At 37.9% G+C, this 17,558-nt stretch overlaps 1 protein-coding gene across 3 annotated transcripts in view; it reads right to left on the minus strand.

Annotated features, from left to right (window-relative positions):
• Positions 1 to 964: 964 nt before the first annotated feature.
• ST3GAL5 (ST3 beta-galactoside alpha-2,3-sialyltransferase 5) overlaps positions 965 to 17,558 on the minus strand; it is a 41,134-nt gene continuing 24,540 nt past the window's right edge. Inside the window, exons 2-7 of one of the 3 annotated variants that reach the window (XM_067567644.1) lie at positions 15,877 to 15,994; positions 13,351 to 13,465; positions 11,326 to 11,669; positions 6,519 to 6,705; positions 3,798 to 3,956; positions 965 to 2,359 (exon numbers count right to left, since the gene is read on the minus strand). In XM_067567644.1, the coding sequence (XP_067423745.1) occupies positions 2,096 to 2,359; positions 3,798 to 3,956; positions 6,519 to 6,705; positions 11,326 to 11,669; positions 13,351 to 13,465; positions 15,877 to 15,994 (1,187 nt within the window). In that variant the 3' untranslated portion in view covers positions 965 to 2,095. Of the gene's footprint in view, positions 2,360 to 3,797; positions 3,957 to 6,518; positions 6,706 to 11,325; positions 11,670 to 13,350; positions 13,466 to 15,876; positions 15,995 to 17,558 lie in introns of those variants that run through there. The other 2 variants (XM_067567642.1, XM_067567643.1) reach the window with 2 other exon arrangements.

Genomic DNA, 17,558 nt, shown 5'->3' on the forward strand with positions numbered 1-17,558 from the left:
CAAAACACTATCAGTAAAAAACTTTTTACATATCAGTAATTTTCAAGTAAACAGTCTGATCTATACTTAAAAGCATCAAAAACATGGACTAGAAATGTATTGCTGTTATAAAAATTAGTTTGTTGCAAGTTACAAGGAGGAAGTTAAGTTAATATTATTGCTGTTACACAAATGGAACCCCAAACACACACGGAATGATTTCTAATCATTCACTTTAGGGGGATGTGTGGATCCTTAGGAAAGAATAGGTTCATAGCCACTATCTTCAATGTTACGCTTTTTAAACCGACATTGGCTATGGCTGTTGAGAGACAATAAAACAATGCAACTCCTGCATTCATACAAGATCATCCATTATACCTACCCTTCATGGCAAGTTTAAATACTATATTGCGTTCCCACATACTATTTTCTTGATGCAATTTAATCTACTATTAATTGTAAAATATGCTTAGTATATCTTATCATACGATAAGGAACAAATAGAAAGGTTTGTCACCTGGAAAGTCGAAATGATTCCTGAAATTCATAAAATTGTTTCACCTTTTCACTTCTATTAACTTTCTGATAAGATTTCATTCAAAGAAAGCATTTTACACTTACTTTGAGTAACAGCCAGCACTCAAAAGCAAGCAACCAAATAACGATCACTGCATTAGTTACAAAATTAAATAAAACAATTAAGACTTGTCACAAATCTGCAGTCCTGCTTTCTTTGTGTTGCATTGATTTCTGGTCATTAGAAAGTACATTTATACAGGAATTTTTAAAAAGCAATCTGCACTTAGCATACATTGTACAGTGTTAGTAGATCATACTACTTCCTCAAAGGCAGTTTCTTCTTCATAAGTTATTTTGTGCATACAGAATTGCTAGCTTATTAGGTGGCCTGCAAAGCAAACAATTCCACTCTCTCCCCCAATACACCATATTCACAGCATAAAAGGACCATGATCAACTTAAATCATATGTGAGTCAGAATTTTTATTTTACATAGTATTGTTGCAAGTTAACGCCTACTGTACCCTGAAGGAGATTAAACAAAATACTTCAGTTCTTTTACTTTGTCTGTAGTCAGTTTCACTCCGAGTACTATATAGTCAGTTTCCATTCTGTTTGTGGGTCTTTCACAGGGCAACAAGGAGAAAAACATTTTTATAAAATAGCAAAGGGCAGATGTAGCCCCCCAAACTACTTTTTAACTCCCTCCCTGAAAATGACTGGATTTCATGTTGATGCTGTTCCTTTAACAGTGATGCTTAAACTTTTTAGTGACCCAAACACATTATAACCGAGTGTTTGGGAGCCAGAAGGAGGAAAGAGAAGAGTTTGGGCTCAGGTAAACATCTACTGTAAGCTGAATCCGGTTATAACATGGTCGGGTCCAAATGTGTCAAGTTAAATTGTCAGTATTCTAATCCAAAAACATTTACACAGGTCAATGATTTAAATACTGTGTATGACTAGATGTGGCATTAACTAACTTACTGTTCAGCTCCACTGCCACATCAGTTTTGCTCTGCCCTGCTCTCTGCACTTCCCCAAAATAGGTATCAACACAGAAAGGAAGTAGTCTAAATATTTATGGAAGGTTACACAAGAGAATGAACTACCACAAAGAATAGTGAACCTGCAGGCAGCAAAGCAAATTCACTTTCGCTTTTCTTTGTGTGCACAAAGAGGAACTATGTACCGACAAATGGACCCACAAAGGCAACACCACTTCAGTGGGAACAATTCTCTTCTCCCCAGATTAATCAACACACACCTATGATCGTGAGTGTCCTTTACATATAAAACGCCTACATTTTCTGTTTTTCTTCAGACAGCTTAAAACATTACATATTTTAAATGAATCTCTCTGAACTGAAAACTGTATTTATAATAATCCACAAAAGTGTGCAAGGTAAAAACCTGGCCACAAAATAAATTAAAAAAAAAAAAACCCAATGAATTCAACTTGACATTAAAATGCAACAGAAATCCAAAGACCAGAGAGTCTTCAGAGTCTTTGTAGGATGAGAGCACTGAAAGGGCCATCGCCGGCAAGGCTGCAGGAACCTCTAAATCCAGTCTGTGCTCTCAGTTCCAGTCATTAGCTTGGTTTTTTGCAGAATTCACAATGTAATCCTCCACTGAGATCTTTCACAACCCCTTCTTTGATCAATTTTTGTAGGAATTTTGTTTCAGTTGTCACATTATGCATAGTTTGACCATTCATTGCAGCCATGCAGAGATTGTCATAGTAATGCAAAGGTGTGTTGGGTTGATCGAGGTCATATCCAAATCCTGCTAAACTCACTTCATCACATAAATGTGTGGCCAGAACAACTGCAATGACCCCAATTGTGGGCACATTCTAAAAAGAAAAACAAACATTTACAATGCAACTCATCTCTCCTTTCTCAGTTTTCCCAGAATCATAGAAATGTAGGGCTGGAAGGAACTTCTAGAAGTCACTTAGACCATCACCCTGCGCTGAGGCAACACCAAGTGTAAAAACCTCCAGTGACAGGGATACCAAAACCTCCCTTGGAAGCTGTGACACACACTGCACCCCATGTACACCCTTATGGTGTGATTGGCTATCATTCATGTTCACCCTTATAGTGTAACTGTGTATTGTTTAATGCAAAGTATGCCATATGTAAGATGATTTTGGAATGTGCATGACATACTGAACATTATTATAGTGATGTTTGTTGCAGTGTCATATGTATGGTTATGAGGCTCTGCTACGTAACTTTCCCAAATGTGCGTCTCATGGCTCGAAACAGATCCAGGCAAAACTCTCCAAGAGCAAAGAGGCAGTTCACGCCTCACTAAGGCATGCATGAAACAAACCAGCTCTTCTAGGAACCGTGGACTAGCCTAAGCATCGGTTCAGAGGGCAGCACTGAACATTGTGAGACAGCAGTTCCTAGGGTTGCATCTGGGACTGGGGATATTGGCTGGGGGGGTCATACCATTGCATAATCCCATGAGAGGGCAGCTAGAGGCACTCACTCACTGAGTCGGGGGGCATCTTGCTTGCTGATGGCTGTGCGTGAGTTGCCCAGGAATGAGGGTTCACACAGCAAAGCAGAGTGAGATGCGCTCCAGGAGTGGGGGACTGGGGTGAAACAGCAATATACCAATCCAGATTGCAGAGGGGAATGTCACAGAAGCCTCTTCCAGTACTTAATTAACTTTATAATTAGAAAGCTTTCCTAATATCTAATCTAAATTTCCCTTGCCGCAGATTAAGTTAATTACTTCTTGTGTGGACATGGAAAAGAATTGGTCACTGTCCTCTTTAAAACATGTTTGAAGACTTCTTTTCTCAAGACTAAACATGACTTTTCTTTAAAAAAAAAAAAAAAAAAAAAAAAAAAAAAAAAACTTTTCCTCATAAATCAGATTTTCCAAACCTTTTATTACTTTTGTCGCTCCATTCTCTCACCAATTTGTCCACATCTTTCTTACAGTGTGGTAACCATAAATGAACATAGTACTCCCATTGAATACTCACCTGTGCTAAATAGAGTGGGACAAATACCTTTTTCGGTGATTGAGAAGAACGCTGAACCCCACTATTTTACAAATATTTAATAGGAAATGTTAAAGAAAATACAAATAGTGTGTGAGAAGAGAAGACTTTGTGCAATGTTTCAAGTCATTGTAAAACACCAAAGAGACTACGCTGAATGTAAAGTTCAACCCCTTTTCATTTGATCTTGTCATATTAGATTTCTAAGGAGTAAATGTATCTATTCAGCACCTTCCTTCCTTCCCCTCCCCCCCAAAAAAATTCTTACCTTATCCCAACCCCAAAATTTAGATCGAGGTTCAGGGTACTGGAGTATATCCAAGGCAGTCTCTCTAACAATGATTGGATTTAGAATACGAAACTGTTTTGATGTTAAAGGAATTTTCTCAGCCACCTGCTTCCAAAAAAACAGTCGCACCCATAGTGGCTAAAGAGAAGAAAAAAGAATCAATTAAACACAGGGAAACAAATACTTTTATATGGCAAATTGGTACGAGGCATAGCATGTCACCCATTACTATTAAAACATCAGATTGTCTACGTCTCATCACAAATGATTTACAGCAGACTTACAAGGACATAGATGTATAATTCACAAATGCCTGAATTCTTTTAAACAAATACTTAAGGTGAGAGAGGAAAAAAAGTAATTCTTTATCTGTTTAGTTTGTTTACTTTGAACATGTGACTGCATTTCATGGACCCATCCACCCACCCGTCTGTAGACAAAGCATCTGAAGAAAAAGGAAAACCTGGATCAAAATTTCACAACAGTTGGCTGAGTGACATGGAAACAGGTGAAGGACCTGAAACTGTGTCACTCACATTTTCAAGTGACAGAGTGGACTCCATCAAGATAAGTGTAGTGGGATGCAAGGAGAGAAGAGCAATGAAACTCCGTGGATCCGATTCTGATCTCATGCCAGAATATGTCAGAATGTAAAAGTTAATGGACATGCACTGGTACTAAACTGATGAAAGATCAGAATCAGGCCCATTTTATGTTTCTCTCCATAAATTATGTTATGGTGAGCAAATGAGAAAAGTGATGCAAGAAGAGGGTGCCTTTTCTGTATGTTGGGGACATTTTTTCCCCAAAAAAATCCCTCTGAAAAGTATTAGTTATATCTATTGCTGTAATGTGACTTCTCTTCTGATATTACAAAAATACAAGGACTTTTTATTATCTACAATATCAGAATATATTATAAGCAGCTTTAAACACACAAAACGACACTAGAACCACCAAAGTCAGTCAAATATCCAGTTCAAATCAGAGGGTGCATCCGATAGTTTGTTAACATAATAGCTGCTACATGAAATTGTTCAATTCCTGCTGAAAGGTGACCCACACGCTGCATTGCGCCCACACAGTGACAGTTCCTCAAAGTTGCACAAATTTGACACATTTTGTCTATTAGCAATAAAATTCAATCATTTAGTCTGATATCACCAATATTTAAATTCAAAGTTTAAGGCTAATTTCCTCATTAATTTTACTTGTATTATATTTAAAGCATTTTAAATAAAAAAAAACCAAGGCAGTTAAACTTAAATTTTGCCCACAACAGACAACAGCTTGTAACCGCAAAAAAAAAAAAAAAAAAAGTCATAATATACCACACTGAGCACTGTAATAAAACAGTGCATTCTACCTAAATGTAGTAACAGATAATCATGGTCAATTCTGGAAGTCCCAAAAGCCTTCCACAACTAGTCCAGGTTGCAAAAAAAGACGGTTACTTACCTTATAACTTGTTGTTCTTCGAGATGTATTGCTCATGTCCATTCCATTCTAGGTGCCTTACAGATTTTGCACTTCTCCTTTCTGTGTGCTTCCCCAGGCACTTTAGACAACTGTCGTGGGGGTCACTAAGAGGGAAGGGCTTGCTGCAGGAGACGCCGGGCTTGAAACCCGGAGACTGGGGCATGCCCTGCTCCCAGGCCAAAGTCCTAGCAGGGACTACTCCTAACTTAACTATCAGCTATTTACAACTACTTAACTAACAAAGAACATATAACAATAAACAAACTAGCTAACACTGCTTAGGGTACTAAAGGAGCACTTGTGAAAGCAAGCAGAACTGTTCCAGCAACCATCTCGGATGGAAAGAAGGAACTGAGGAGGCATAGGGCCGGTAGCGCCTGCTATACCGCGGCATGTGCGTGGGACTCTAGGGGGCACCAGAGCCGGCCCTATGGGACTCCTAAAGGGAAAAAAATTCCAGTAACCATGCACAGAGGCGCATGCACACCTAGAATGGAATCGACATGAGCAAGCACTAGAGGAAGAATCAAAGAATTTAACCTTAATTTGCATTATCTATAATATTATGTGCACATCATACTGCTAATATCTTGACAGATTTTCTAACAAATATATCACTAATTAATAATGTAGAGTGATTATGCAAACATGAAATACCATAATTAATACAATACTATACCTCAGGTGTCTCTTGCATATAGTTATCTATTTCTTTAAGCATTGAGCATTTAAGCATACATTAAGCAACAAATGACTTCATGTAGAATTTGAAAGGCAGTAACCAACATCAGCTAATACTAATGACATTTTTATTTAATCATGTTATATCTATTACACACAACACAAACACCCATAAACTAGCATGATGTGGTTTAGTGGTTAAAGAAAGGGACTGGCAGTCAGAACATCTGGTTTCTGTTCATGGCTCTGCAAACTTAAAAAGTCACTTAACCGAAATACAAAATGAATTATACTTTACAGAGCTCATAGGGTATTGTGATGTTTAGTATGTGTAAAGCACCAAGATGCTTGGAGGAAAGGCATCATTGTGAGTGTATAGTATTAAATCTAGATACTGACATGAACAATAGCTAGAAGTACTGCAACAAATAGATTGCTTGCAAGGTGGATAAAAACATTATTTAAAAAAAATAAAAAGTCAGTTTCATATGCATCAGAGAAACAAGATAGGTATGCGGTAAATCAGTTGTTTCTACCTACCAATGCTTCATTTTTTATCATTGCTTGAAGCCAATTGAAATCAACGCTTTTAAATAAGACAACAACAAACAAGCCATCAGGGTAATATTCGTTTTCAGAAAGTGGGGCTCCCTCTGGATAGGTCATCCTTATGGTAGTTTTGTTACCAACATGATCTGTGTAGCCCTGAACTGGTGCATCATTTAATCTAAAAAGTGAAACAAAACACATTAAGTAAGCCTGCTGTCTGATGTCATTAAAATACAACATAAGTGTCTTTAAATACCTAAGTAACAAGTTGTAGTTGTCTCACCAAATTTTATTTAAACACAACACATCAATAAATTACTCTCCTGGTAACCCACATTCCTTTTTTCCCCTAATTCAGCCTTCTGTCTTGAGAGGCAGGCAAATCCATCCCTAGATTAATGGGCACAAGAACAAATCTCAACAATTGCTCCAAAAAGCAATTGTACAAATATCATTGCAGTGTTCATGTTTGTTGTTGCCCTATAACTCAATTAGGGCTCTGAAGGGCAAACATCAAACTTCCTGCCCATCACCACCAGTAATAAAAGGCCCTTCAAGTCAAAATTACCCCTTCAATGACACCTCTGGAATCCCTGTCCTCAATGAGTTTGCACAATTCTCACTGACTGGAATTTAGGAAACTTAGGTGGGAATTTAGGAAATTTAAGTGGGTGAGAGTATCTTTTATGGAACCAACTTCTGTTGGAGAGAGAAACTTTCAAGCATATGCAGAGCCCTTCTTCAGGTCTGGGGAACTAGCTCATGCCATGTCTATGCTACAAAATTAAGTTGACCTAATTTATGTCGGCATACAGTCGCCATAGTAATTACATCATTTGTGCGTCCACACTTTGCTCCTTGTGTCAGTGGTGCATGTCCTCATGCGAAGCGCTTGTTGACAGATTGTACTGTCAGTGTGAGGCATTGTGGGATGGCTCCTGAAAGTCAGGAACAGTCAACATAAGCAACGCAGTATCTACACTGAGACGCAGTGTCGACTAACTACATCGAACTTGATTTGATGCCACTCTGCAGGTGAAGTTAAGACAGCTTAGTGGGGCAGTTACATCGACAGAAGCAAAACTGAAGAGTAGACACTTCCATAGTTAAATTGACTTAAGATGCCTTGTGCTGACCTAACTTCCAGAATGTAGTAGTAGTGTAGACTAAATCCAGTGTCTATATTCAGTCCATGATTTTTAGTGTCTAGCAATTCTATTGGTGACAAGAAAAATAATCTCTCTGCAGGACTACCAAGAGTAAAAAGCAGTAAAGACTTATTTGTCACTAAAATGAGCAAAGTCTATATTTTACATAGCATTTGACATCTTTTAATTTCAATGAGTATTTAGTATGACCTCTAGTGATCCCATATTATTCTTCACCCATCCCATCACTCCCAAACCTTTTTTCCTTTTTTTGAATTGAAACCTCAGAATTAGTTTTCAGTTAAAGGAGACAATGGTTTATTTTCATTTTTATGGCCTGTTTATTATACTTCCGTTATACTATGCATCTTCCATCATGTGTCTATGAGGCAGTTGCAGTGAAAATAAAGCTATGTATCACACAAAAAAGAATGCTTTCTAACACTAACAGATCCACTTACCCTTTCACCTGAACCAATACTAGAAAAGCAGTATATGGATAACCTGTCTCACCTTCTGGTTATCAAGGGGAGTTTATTTCAAGAGCCTAGATTAGAATGATCAGACATCTATTTATTTTAGGAATTTATGTAGTACCAACTTCATGTGTACATTGTGCTTTTTCTGTGACTGCAGTAATTTCCAATTCACTATTTTCATTATTCATGTTTTGTAATATCTGGCAGCTAGAGAAGCTTTTCTCAACCCCTGGGCCACTTCCCAAAAGTGTGTTGCAAGAATGTGGGAAAGGATCACGGCCGCTGAGCCCCGCCACCTAGGGCTGAAGTCATGGAGGTCACGTAAAATCATGGAATCAGTGACCTCTGTGGCCCAGCCCATCGCCTTACTGATTAGCCACTTGAATGCAAGGCAGGAAGAGTTATGGGAAAAGAGTGTTCTGTGTAGAACTTCCAGTGAAAAGTGTGCATATTAATCACAAAGTGAGTCTTTAGTTGGTGAAATGGATAGATTTTTAAACTGTCCTGTTGCAACTGCAAGTATCAGTGATAGTAGGAATTCATCACAACCAGAGAAGAAAAGTAATCGTAAGAACAACCCTGCTTACTTAAAGTTTGGGTTTTCATTTATTGAGGACAGAAATGTGAACTGTTAGCAAATGAAAACCTAAAATCATCAGAATTACATAGGCAGTTGGAGACAAAGCACTCTAGCTATAAAGACAGGCCTCTTGATTTTTTTTTAAATGAAAAAGCAAAGATTTGGAAACGTCATAAAACCCACTTCAATGTGTATTTACCGTCCATGAGCAAGCTTTGCGTGCCTCTTACCTTGTTGCACACCGCATTGCGAAATGTAAAAAAAGCTCACACCATCACTGGGGAGTTAATTTTACCTTCTGCTATTGACATTCGCACTGAATTGTTGGGCAAGTCAGCTGCAAAAAAATTAAAAGCAATCCGTCTCTCCAACGATTCAATATGGAGAAGAATCTGCGATATATCTCAGAATACATCAAACTGTAAACCACTCTTCGTCTTTCTGTAAGTGACCATTTTGCTTTACAATTAGATGAATATAAAGATGTATCAAACCATGCTATCTTGCTGGTTTATGTGAGGCATATATGGGAAAGTGATTTTCAAGAACAGTACTTGATTAGTGTGGATTTGCCTATTTCTATTACTACTATTGCTATATTTGTTTTACTGGATAATTACCTGGAGTCGGTGGGATGGAGCTGGTCGAAGTGTGTTGGTGTTACAACTGATGGAGCCAATTCAATGACAGAAAAACATTCAGGATTTGTTCAAAAAAATCCTTTTGAAAGCACCCAGTGCAATATGGAACCACTGTTTCCTGCACAGGGAAGCATTAGCAGCGAAAGACAGAATATCTGAGTTTCACAAAACTATTAAAAATGCTGTCAAAACTGTGAATTACATCAAACAAAATGCCAAGAATTTATGATGCTCTCAAATTTTCTGTCAGGAAATGGACAGTACATGTACATCTGCTTTACCATGCTGAGGTTTGCTGGCTGTACTGTGGCAAAGTGTTGTCTCGTGTATATGAACTTAAAAGTGAGTGAGCAGCTCTTCTTGAAGAAAATAAGTCTCACCTGGCAGAGCACTGGCTTGCTCATGTTGCGTATCTGGCAGATATATTCAATCATCTGAATTATCTGAATCTATCTTTACAGGGCAGAGGGCACAATCATTTTGAACAAACTGATATAACCTCTAAAAAAACCCTCTCTGTGGAACAAAAATGTTTAAAATGATAGGATGGACATGTTCCATAATGTGTCTCTAGAAACAAAATATTGGAAAGATTCCGCTAGCCGGGAAGCACCGGGAAAAAAAAAAAAAAAAAAAAAAAAGAGCAGTAATCATTTAACTAAATTGCACAAAAGATTCTGTAATTACTTTCCAGATGAACAACTCAAGGGCAAAGAATGGATACAGGATCCATTTGGAGTTGTCGGAAAACATGAGTCTACCTATGGCAGAAGACTCTCAGCTGGTCAAATTATCTTGCAATCTCACTCTTTAGAGAAAAATATTTTGAAATAAGCTTTCCCCCATTTAAGTGCAGTGCTGCTGCTGCAGGATGTCCTCTTAATTTCAACATACTTGTGCAAAACTGGATTCTCTGCTTGATGCAACTGAAGAATAAAAGCAGGAATAGACTGGATGTTGAAAACAACTTTCGGATTTCACTGACTACAATTACACCAAACTTTGATAAACTCATCAAAGAGAAGCAAGCTCAGGTTTCTCATTAAGTGGAACCTAGGATTTATTATGCTGTTATTAATATGTTCCTGGAGGTGTTTATTTCTCGCCTTTAGTTTTCTGACTGTTGAGCTGCTTTATATTATTATTATTATTACTGTTGCTACATGTAGTGGGTAATAAGTATTTTGGGGCCAAAATATTTCTACTTAAGCTATTTACTGGTTTGGGACCGGCCATCACTTTTTACAAATGGGTCCTGGTCCTGATCCAAAAAAGACTGGACTGAACTACTGGTTCTCAACCTTTTTCCTTCTGCGCCACCCTCCCTGGCCCCCCAACATGCTATAAAAACTCCAGGGCACAGTGGGGGGGGGGGTCTTGGGGCTCCTGGCTTCAGCTACCAGGGTGTGTGTATGGGAGGTCCTCAGGACCTACTGGGCTCAGGGCTTCAATCACGGAGGCTGGGGGAAGGGGGAGCTAGGGGCTCCGGGCTTCTGCCCTGTGGGGCTCCAGGCAGCGGGGGGAGGAAGGGGGAAGCTTGGAGCTTCAGCCACATGGGGGCACCGAGGTTCCGGGCTTGCACCCTGCAGCTCCACTTCCAGCCCAATGGGGGTGCTGGGGCTCTGGGCTTCAGCCATGGGGCCTCACAGCCCCCTGAAACTCACTCACAGCCCCGTGGACCCCTGGTTGAGAACCGCTGGTCTAGAGCACACGGAAATAATTATATATGCCTGATCCCTGCAGTCTGAATTTGAGTGAGTTTATCTGATTCATCAAATTTTGAATATTGTGAAGCCAAGTAATTTTAATAAAAGGACTTTCAAACAGTTTCATAAATGAAGTAAGAGATGGAGTTTGAGACTCCCCGCCTTCCCCACAAGAGAGAGGCTGTTTGCAAACAAGTGAAATGTTAAATTACTTTGTAACTTTAGATGAAAGAGAAATATGCACCTTATAACAATATCAAACTGATTCAGCACATGGCCTAGCTCCAATCCATGAAGTATTCCACCACTTCCTACGACAACACAATGTTTACAGTGTTTTGACTTCAAGTTCTCTGGCAAGCCATACTCAGGTAAGAGCTTTAAGAGTTTGTGTAGTTTATCAGAATTCTTATGAAATCCAAATGGGGGTTTGTATTTAAACACAGCTTCATGACTGTTTATATCTTCTCTTACAAAAGGAAATATGTTCGTGCTGTACTTCTCAGGAAATAATCGGTCCATCTCCTTCTTCACAAAAGAAGGTCGACATTGTCCTTGCCATACGAGTTTGGCATATTTTTGTGCTCTCTGAAACAAGAAAATATATAAAATTTAAGTCACACAAGGTAGTGCATTTCAGTATTACAAACACAGCCAATCCTGTCTGAAGTAGCCTCACGGCGAAGAAATAGACATCAGTAAATTAGCAGATGTAGGTTTTAGACAGATAAACCAAGTTGAAATGCCAACAGTGGGAAACTTCAAAACAGTCAGTTAAAATAAATAGTTTCCTGTTTGTGGTATTGGCCTGAGTGCATATTTCAGAGTGTTAAATAACTTTTACATCCTTCAGGTGGAAGATTTCTTTAGAAGTTAGAGTGCAGGTTCTGTCAGAAAAACTACTATGTAAAAATGGTATCTTTTTACAATGCTTGTCTGCTTCCTGCACATTTTCAAGTAATAACCGGTTATTTTTGTTCATGGCCAATACAGCTATGAGAAAGGAAGATGGTTTACGCTCTGCCTCATCATCATCAGTAACAAATGTGATTACAGAAATTGCACTACCAGCAACACATAAGCCAGAAAGAAAAACGCTGACTGTCATATTCAAGACAGGACTTGCAGCATTTTGACTTGTAAAAAGATCTTGATCTAGACCCATTATATTTACAGTAATTTTTAAAAATCCCTCTATAGCCATGCTTAAAATGTTCAACTGGAAGCAGGGATCTCACGTTCTCCTTAAAATGAAGATGAAGTACCAATATAAAAATCTACAGCACTAGCTTTCAGTTGAATCTTCCCCTGCCAAATAAATCATAATCTGTGTCTTTGAAACAAGGTCCCCTTACACATTTTAGAGAGCAGGACCTGAAAATTGGTGTTTGGTATAAGAAGGAAGTTTTTAATATAGTTGAAAGGCAAAGATGCCATTTTATCACTGCTCAACAAATTAGAAGATTTATCATAAAAACCAAGAACAAAATGGAAAGGTGGGAGAAACTCAGGTGAGTCAAAAACAGAAATGTTTGTGTGATAGGAGGGAGAGTCAAAATGCAAGCCTGATGATAAGGTTACAGAAAAAGGGGAACAAAGGAGAATGAGAAAGGGGAGGGTTTTTAAAAAAAATGCAATTAAAAGAACTTCACAGATGGGCATAATAGACCCTACAGGTACCAAAAATTTTAAACAGGCCCAGATGTTTCTAAGCAGATGTTTAGAATACCAAATTCTTCCTTTTTTCCCAATGCAAGGTGAGAGTCAGCATGTCTGCGTTACAGTATACTAGCAAGTACAGTGTTTCAGTTTTTAGAACAACTCTCAAGTCGTAGCACTCTTCAGTATGTTACTGCAGAAACTGGTTTTTAAGTCTGACTAACTATTCCATCCATTCTACAACTTCCAGTGAGGTCAACAGATGTTCCATGCATGCAACTGGCAAAGATAATCAGGCAACAGAATTCTACATACATATCTCAGTCCTTTTTTCTTGCAACTTTCCACTCTGTTAATACAGTCACCTTTTTCAAGCCATGTATCATGTCTGTGATGGCAAACGTTACTCTTTCACAAACCATTGTTTACTTCCTCTCTGGATTTTACTTCTGAAACTCTATAGTTTCTCTGTGTAAATCTTAGTGTCCACACCAGTATAATGCAGGTAATAGAGCACCCAGCAAGTTAAATTAATCCTCATTTCAGTCCTGAGGTGAATTTTCCAATTCTACACTATACATCAGTAACATAAAGATAAAGAATAGCAAACCTTTACACGTTCAGGGTCCACATAGTGCATTTTCTTCATGTCACATTCTTCAGGTCCAAAACTTAACTTGAGGATATAAAGGAGGCACACCACCACTGCAAACAGTATAACATGTCTAAAACGAACAAGAGCCATTGATTATCTTTAGAGCAGCCAGCCACTGCTAACAGTGGAGTTATTTCTGAACTACTCCTGCGTAAAGCTGACAAAATGTAAGCTAGTTTAAAAAAAAAAAAAAAAAAACTGTAAAGAAGCATGTTTAAGTGCAACCCATACTGAAACACTGCACAGTCCTAATGCTGTAAGCCACAGCCTTCCTCACCCCATCAAAGCTATTTGCACTGAAGTACTAAAGAGGATCAATACTGTAATATGGAGACTGGTGCTCCAGGATGCTTTGGCTTTGTAGTAGGGTTCTGGGTTGGTACTAAATGGCCTGGATGTGTTCTGCATCAAATGTTACTGCATCAACAGTCTGTCCTCTGTAAATTTAGGAACTATACCAAAGTGTTTTTTGTTTTCTTTAAAAAGAACAGTTTTACTTCTCTCTCAAAACTGGCCACCACAAACATTCATGTAAAGAGTGTATTTGCAAACTGGGTTTTCAGTACCAAAAATACTTAAAATATTTTTGGCACTGAAAACCCAGTTTGCGAACTTCAGAGCCTAAAATCCCACATCTGGGTGTTGAAATGTACCATAAGTGCATGTGTTATATTTGCCTTTTTAAATAAAAGGCTACAGAATCCAGGAGTGTGCTAGATGCTTTACCAAAAAATTACACAAAGCAGCAACGCCTCTTCATTAAAGTGCTTACAATCAAGATTCAGTTAATACAGAGTAATACACAACAGGGAAGAAGGTATGAGAAAAAACAAAGGCTAGTAAAAAGCAATATAGTAACAAGATCATACATTTAGTCAATTTTGCTATGTGCACTCCCAGTGTGTTGTAACGTGTTCGAGAATTTTTTTTTTTTTTAAATTTAGCCATATGTAGGTCAATCAAAGATGGCATGGAATTTTACAACCCACCATACAAGCTATCCAGAAGCAAAAAAAAAAAAAAAAAAAAAAAAAAGCCATTATATCATCATTGCTGCAAAAATGTTTCAATTCCCATCCCATCGCTTCCCAGGAGGCACAGCCAAGGTGTTTTAGACTGATTAAGTCCTTGCCAATACTCAGCTATACAAAGTGCACTTTCCTGAGAACCGATTGATCTTTTTTTACCCAGAACAGAATAAATATATTAATTAAATGCTTTCTAACAAAGACTATTGTATAATAGTAACTTTGCAACATCCATAGCCTGATTTGTCATGTTAAACAAAAAATATCGAAAATAGTTAGCAAAATGCTATTTGGTCATGGATACCTTGGAAACACTCAGATGCTAAAGAATTAAAAATATTTTAATTGACCATTACAAATGCATATCATTCTTTTTTTACTTGTTTGTTAATTTGAATAATTTGTTGTTACTAGGCAATCTGGCTATTGATTTTTGAGGTTTAGTAGTTCATTTATTCCTATGGAACAAAGGCCAACCATAACAATTAATAGATTTTTATACACAGTAAATATTGTCAATCACTTAGAGTAAGGTAGATAACTTTAATAAACTAATAATCTGTATATTCGGTTTCTGCATGTCAGAAGTAAATATACAGTAAGGCAATGATTTTCACAAATGTTTAAATGTGTTTCACAAATGCCTAAAGTTTAGAGTCTAAAGTCTATATTAAGCACTATAAATAAATACCAAATTTTTAGAAGTTCTGAGCACCCAGCAGCTCCCTTTTATTTGACTGTCTTTAACATAAACCTATTTAGTCTATGCCAACCAAAAGCTATTTTAGCAATTTCTATGTGAAAAGGGAAGTTTGCTAATACACACTCTAGTAAACCATAAAAACACTGGTAGTTTCTCCACACCTCACAAAGCTTTAATGGCCCATAGTGAAATTGTGTGTCTTAATACAAACATGCCAAATTATATAAAAAATAAAGTTATTTATATTGATATACTACTAGCTATGAAATATTATCAAATTAGAACTAACTACAAGGGACAAACATTTTTGATGCAGTATTTTTTAAAAAACAATTATGTTTAGGAAGTAAATGAACAATCAGAAAATTCAGTAATCCACAATGTGTTTCCACTGTACTCTATTTTCATCAAGCACCACACTGCATACACATCTTGGCAAGATGATTTACTGGACACAAAATAAAACTGACACTCCAGGGCTTGCTGCTATTTTCTTATTTTGGTGGGGGGGAGGAATGAATTGTGTATATTATATATACACAAAGAGAGACAGAGGCTGGAATCTTCAAAAAAGTGACACAGGCATCCAACTTCCACTGGATCTCCGTGTGATGGGTGCCTAACTCCCTTTGGTAGATGTGAAGATCCCATTCCCTAAGTTTTTATGCCATACATCACTGAGGTATCTTCAAATCCTAAACCCTGCAGTATGTTTGATTAAACAGCAATTTAAATCTAAGCTATCATGACAGAGAGACACTTACTTGAGAGTTCCTTTTAAAAACCAGCTTGGTCTTTTCATCTTCATATGTGACCAGCACGTGATCACTTTTCAGCTTCATACAATTATCTTCATCACTCAGCATTGCTGTAAAGAAAAACACATACTTTAAATAAAAATCTTGTTGCTAAGTATTCCAAAAGCTTCTGGATGTACCCAATAATCATGAGCAATTGAAGTGGTTTCCTAGAATAGATTTTGTTTCCTGTTTACCCTATTGTATATGGTGAATTGAAGTTTTAGTGTCTGTAATATTGAGAACCACTTCATCTCAATGGGTTGCAATGAATGAATGACTTCATCCCAATCAACTCTGAACTATACTGGTACATAGCAATTCTAAAAACATACAAGTGTTACTTGTATACAAGTATACAAAAAAAATACAAGTGTTTAAATCATGAGATGCAACATTTTGAATTCTATGAATTACATCATGCAGAAGTTGTATAAAGGTTTCACAACACAATAATTGATTATAGTTTACATGCAGATTTACATATCTACATACGAACCCTATGAGGGAGGGAGGAAGAGATGGTTTGTTATAAGATAGGGGAATTTGAACTCAATTTTAACTTGATCCAGAAAGTGTGGCCTTCTCTCTCTCTATATGCTCTGTTGTGTCCAGTCAGTCCAATCCAGCCAGACAATCACTACACTCTCAAATGAACCTCACGCAGGAAAATGACAAGAGACAAAACCACAACATTCACTGTGGGGGAACACTTTTCACAAAGCGATCACTCTATATCTGACAATCAGTCCTCATCATCAAAGGAAATCTGCACAAAGCTTTCAAAAGACACACCTGGGAGCTTAAATTCATAACTTTGTTAGACACTAAAAATCATGGACTGAATACGGACACTGGATTTATGGCTTATTATAACAATCTGTAACCCACTAACGAATGCCCCCAGCCACTTCCCCTCACACACCACTTCCTCTCCTCTCTACGACTGGAGGGGTGTTAACGGACCACTTACCTTGAATGGTCCCTTGATATGTGTATTAACTATTTGTGCTAAACAATCTGTTCAAACCTTATATTTAACAGTGACACTGAGGCCATGGATACACTACAGAGCTTACAGCTGCACTACTATAGTGCTGCTAGTGCAGACACTCTAAGCTGATGGGAGAGAGCTCTCCTGTCGACCTAATTACACCAGCCCCACGAGCAGCGGTAGCTATGTCAACAGGAGAAGCTGTTTACTCGGGGGGTTAGGTAGGTATAACTATGTAACTCAAAGGTGTGGATTTTTCACACCCCAGAGCGATGTAGTTATACTGATACAGGTCTGTAGTGTATATCCAGCCTTAGTTTCCCAGACCTGAAGAAGAGCTCTGCGTAAGCTCAAAACTGTGTCTTTATCACAAACAGAAGTTGGTTCTGTAAAAAATATTACCTCACCCAGCTTGTCTCTCTAATATCCTGGGTCCAACACGGCTAAAACACCACTACATAAAGGAATTAAGAGCATGTTCTATGGTAATCATAACCAGCTATGGTTAAAGCTGCTGGTGATAAAAAAATCATCATATACAAAGTTACACTTTAAAAGTGAATTTACAGCTCACAAAGCACTCAGAGTCCATTTTCTGTGTATCCAAAGACAAGGCAGCATATGAGAGCCACAGTAGTGTA

Source organism: Emydura macquarii, unplaced genomic scaffold, assembly GCF_026122565.2.
Source record: "Emydura macquarii macquarii isolate MOO-44397 ecotype Brisbane River unplaced genomic scaffold, CSIRO-AGI_Emac_v2 contig_2795, whole genome shotgun sequence".
Lineage (NCBI taxonomy): Eukaryota > Metazoa > Chordata > Testudines > Chelidae > Emydura > Emydura macquarii.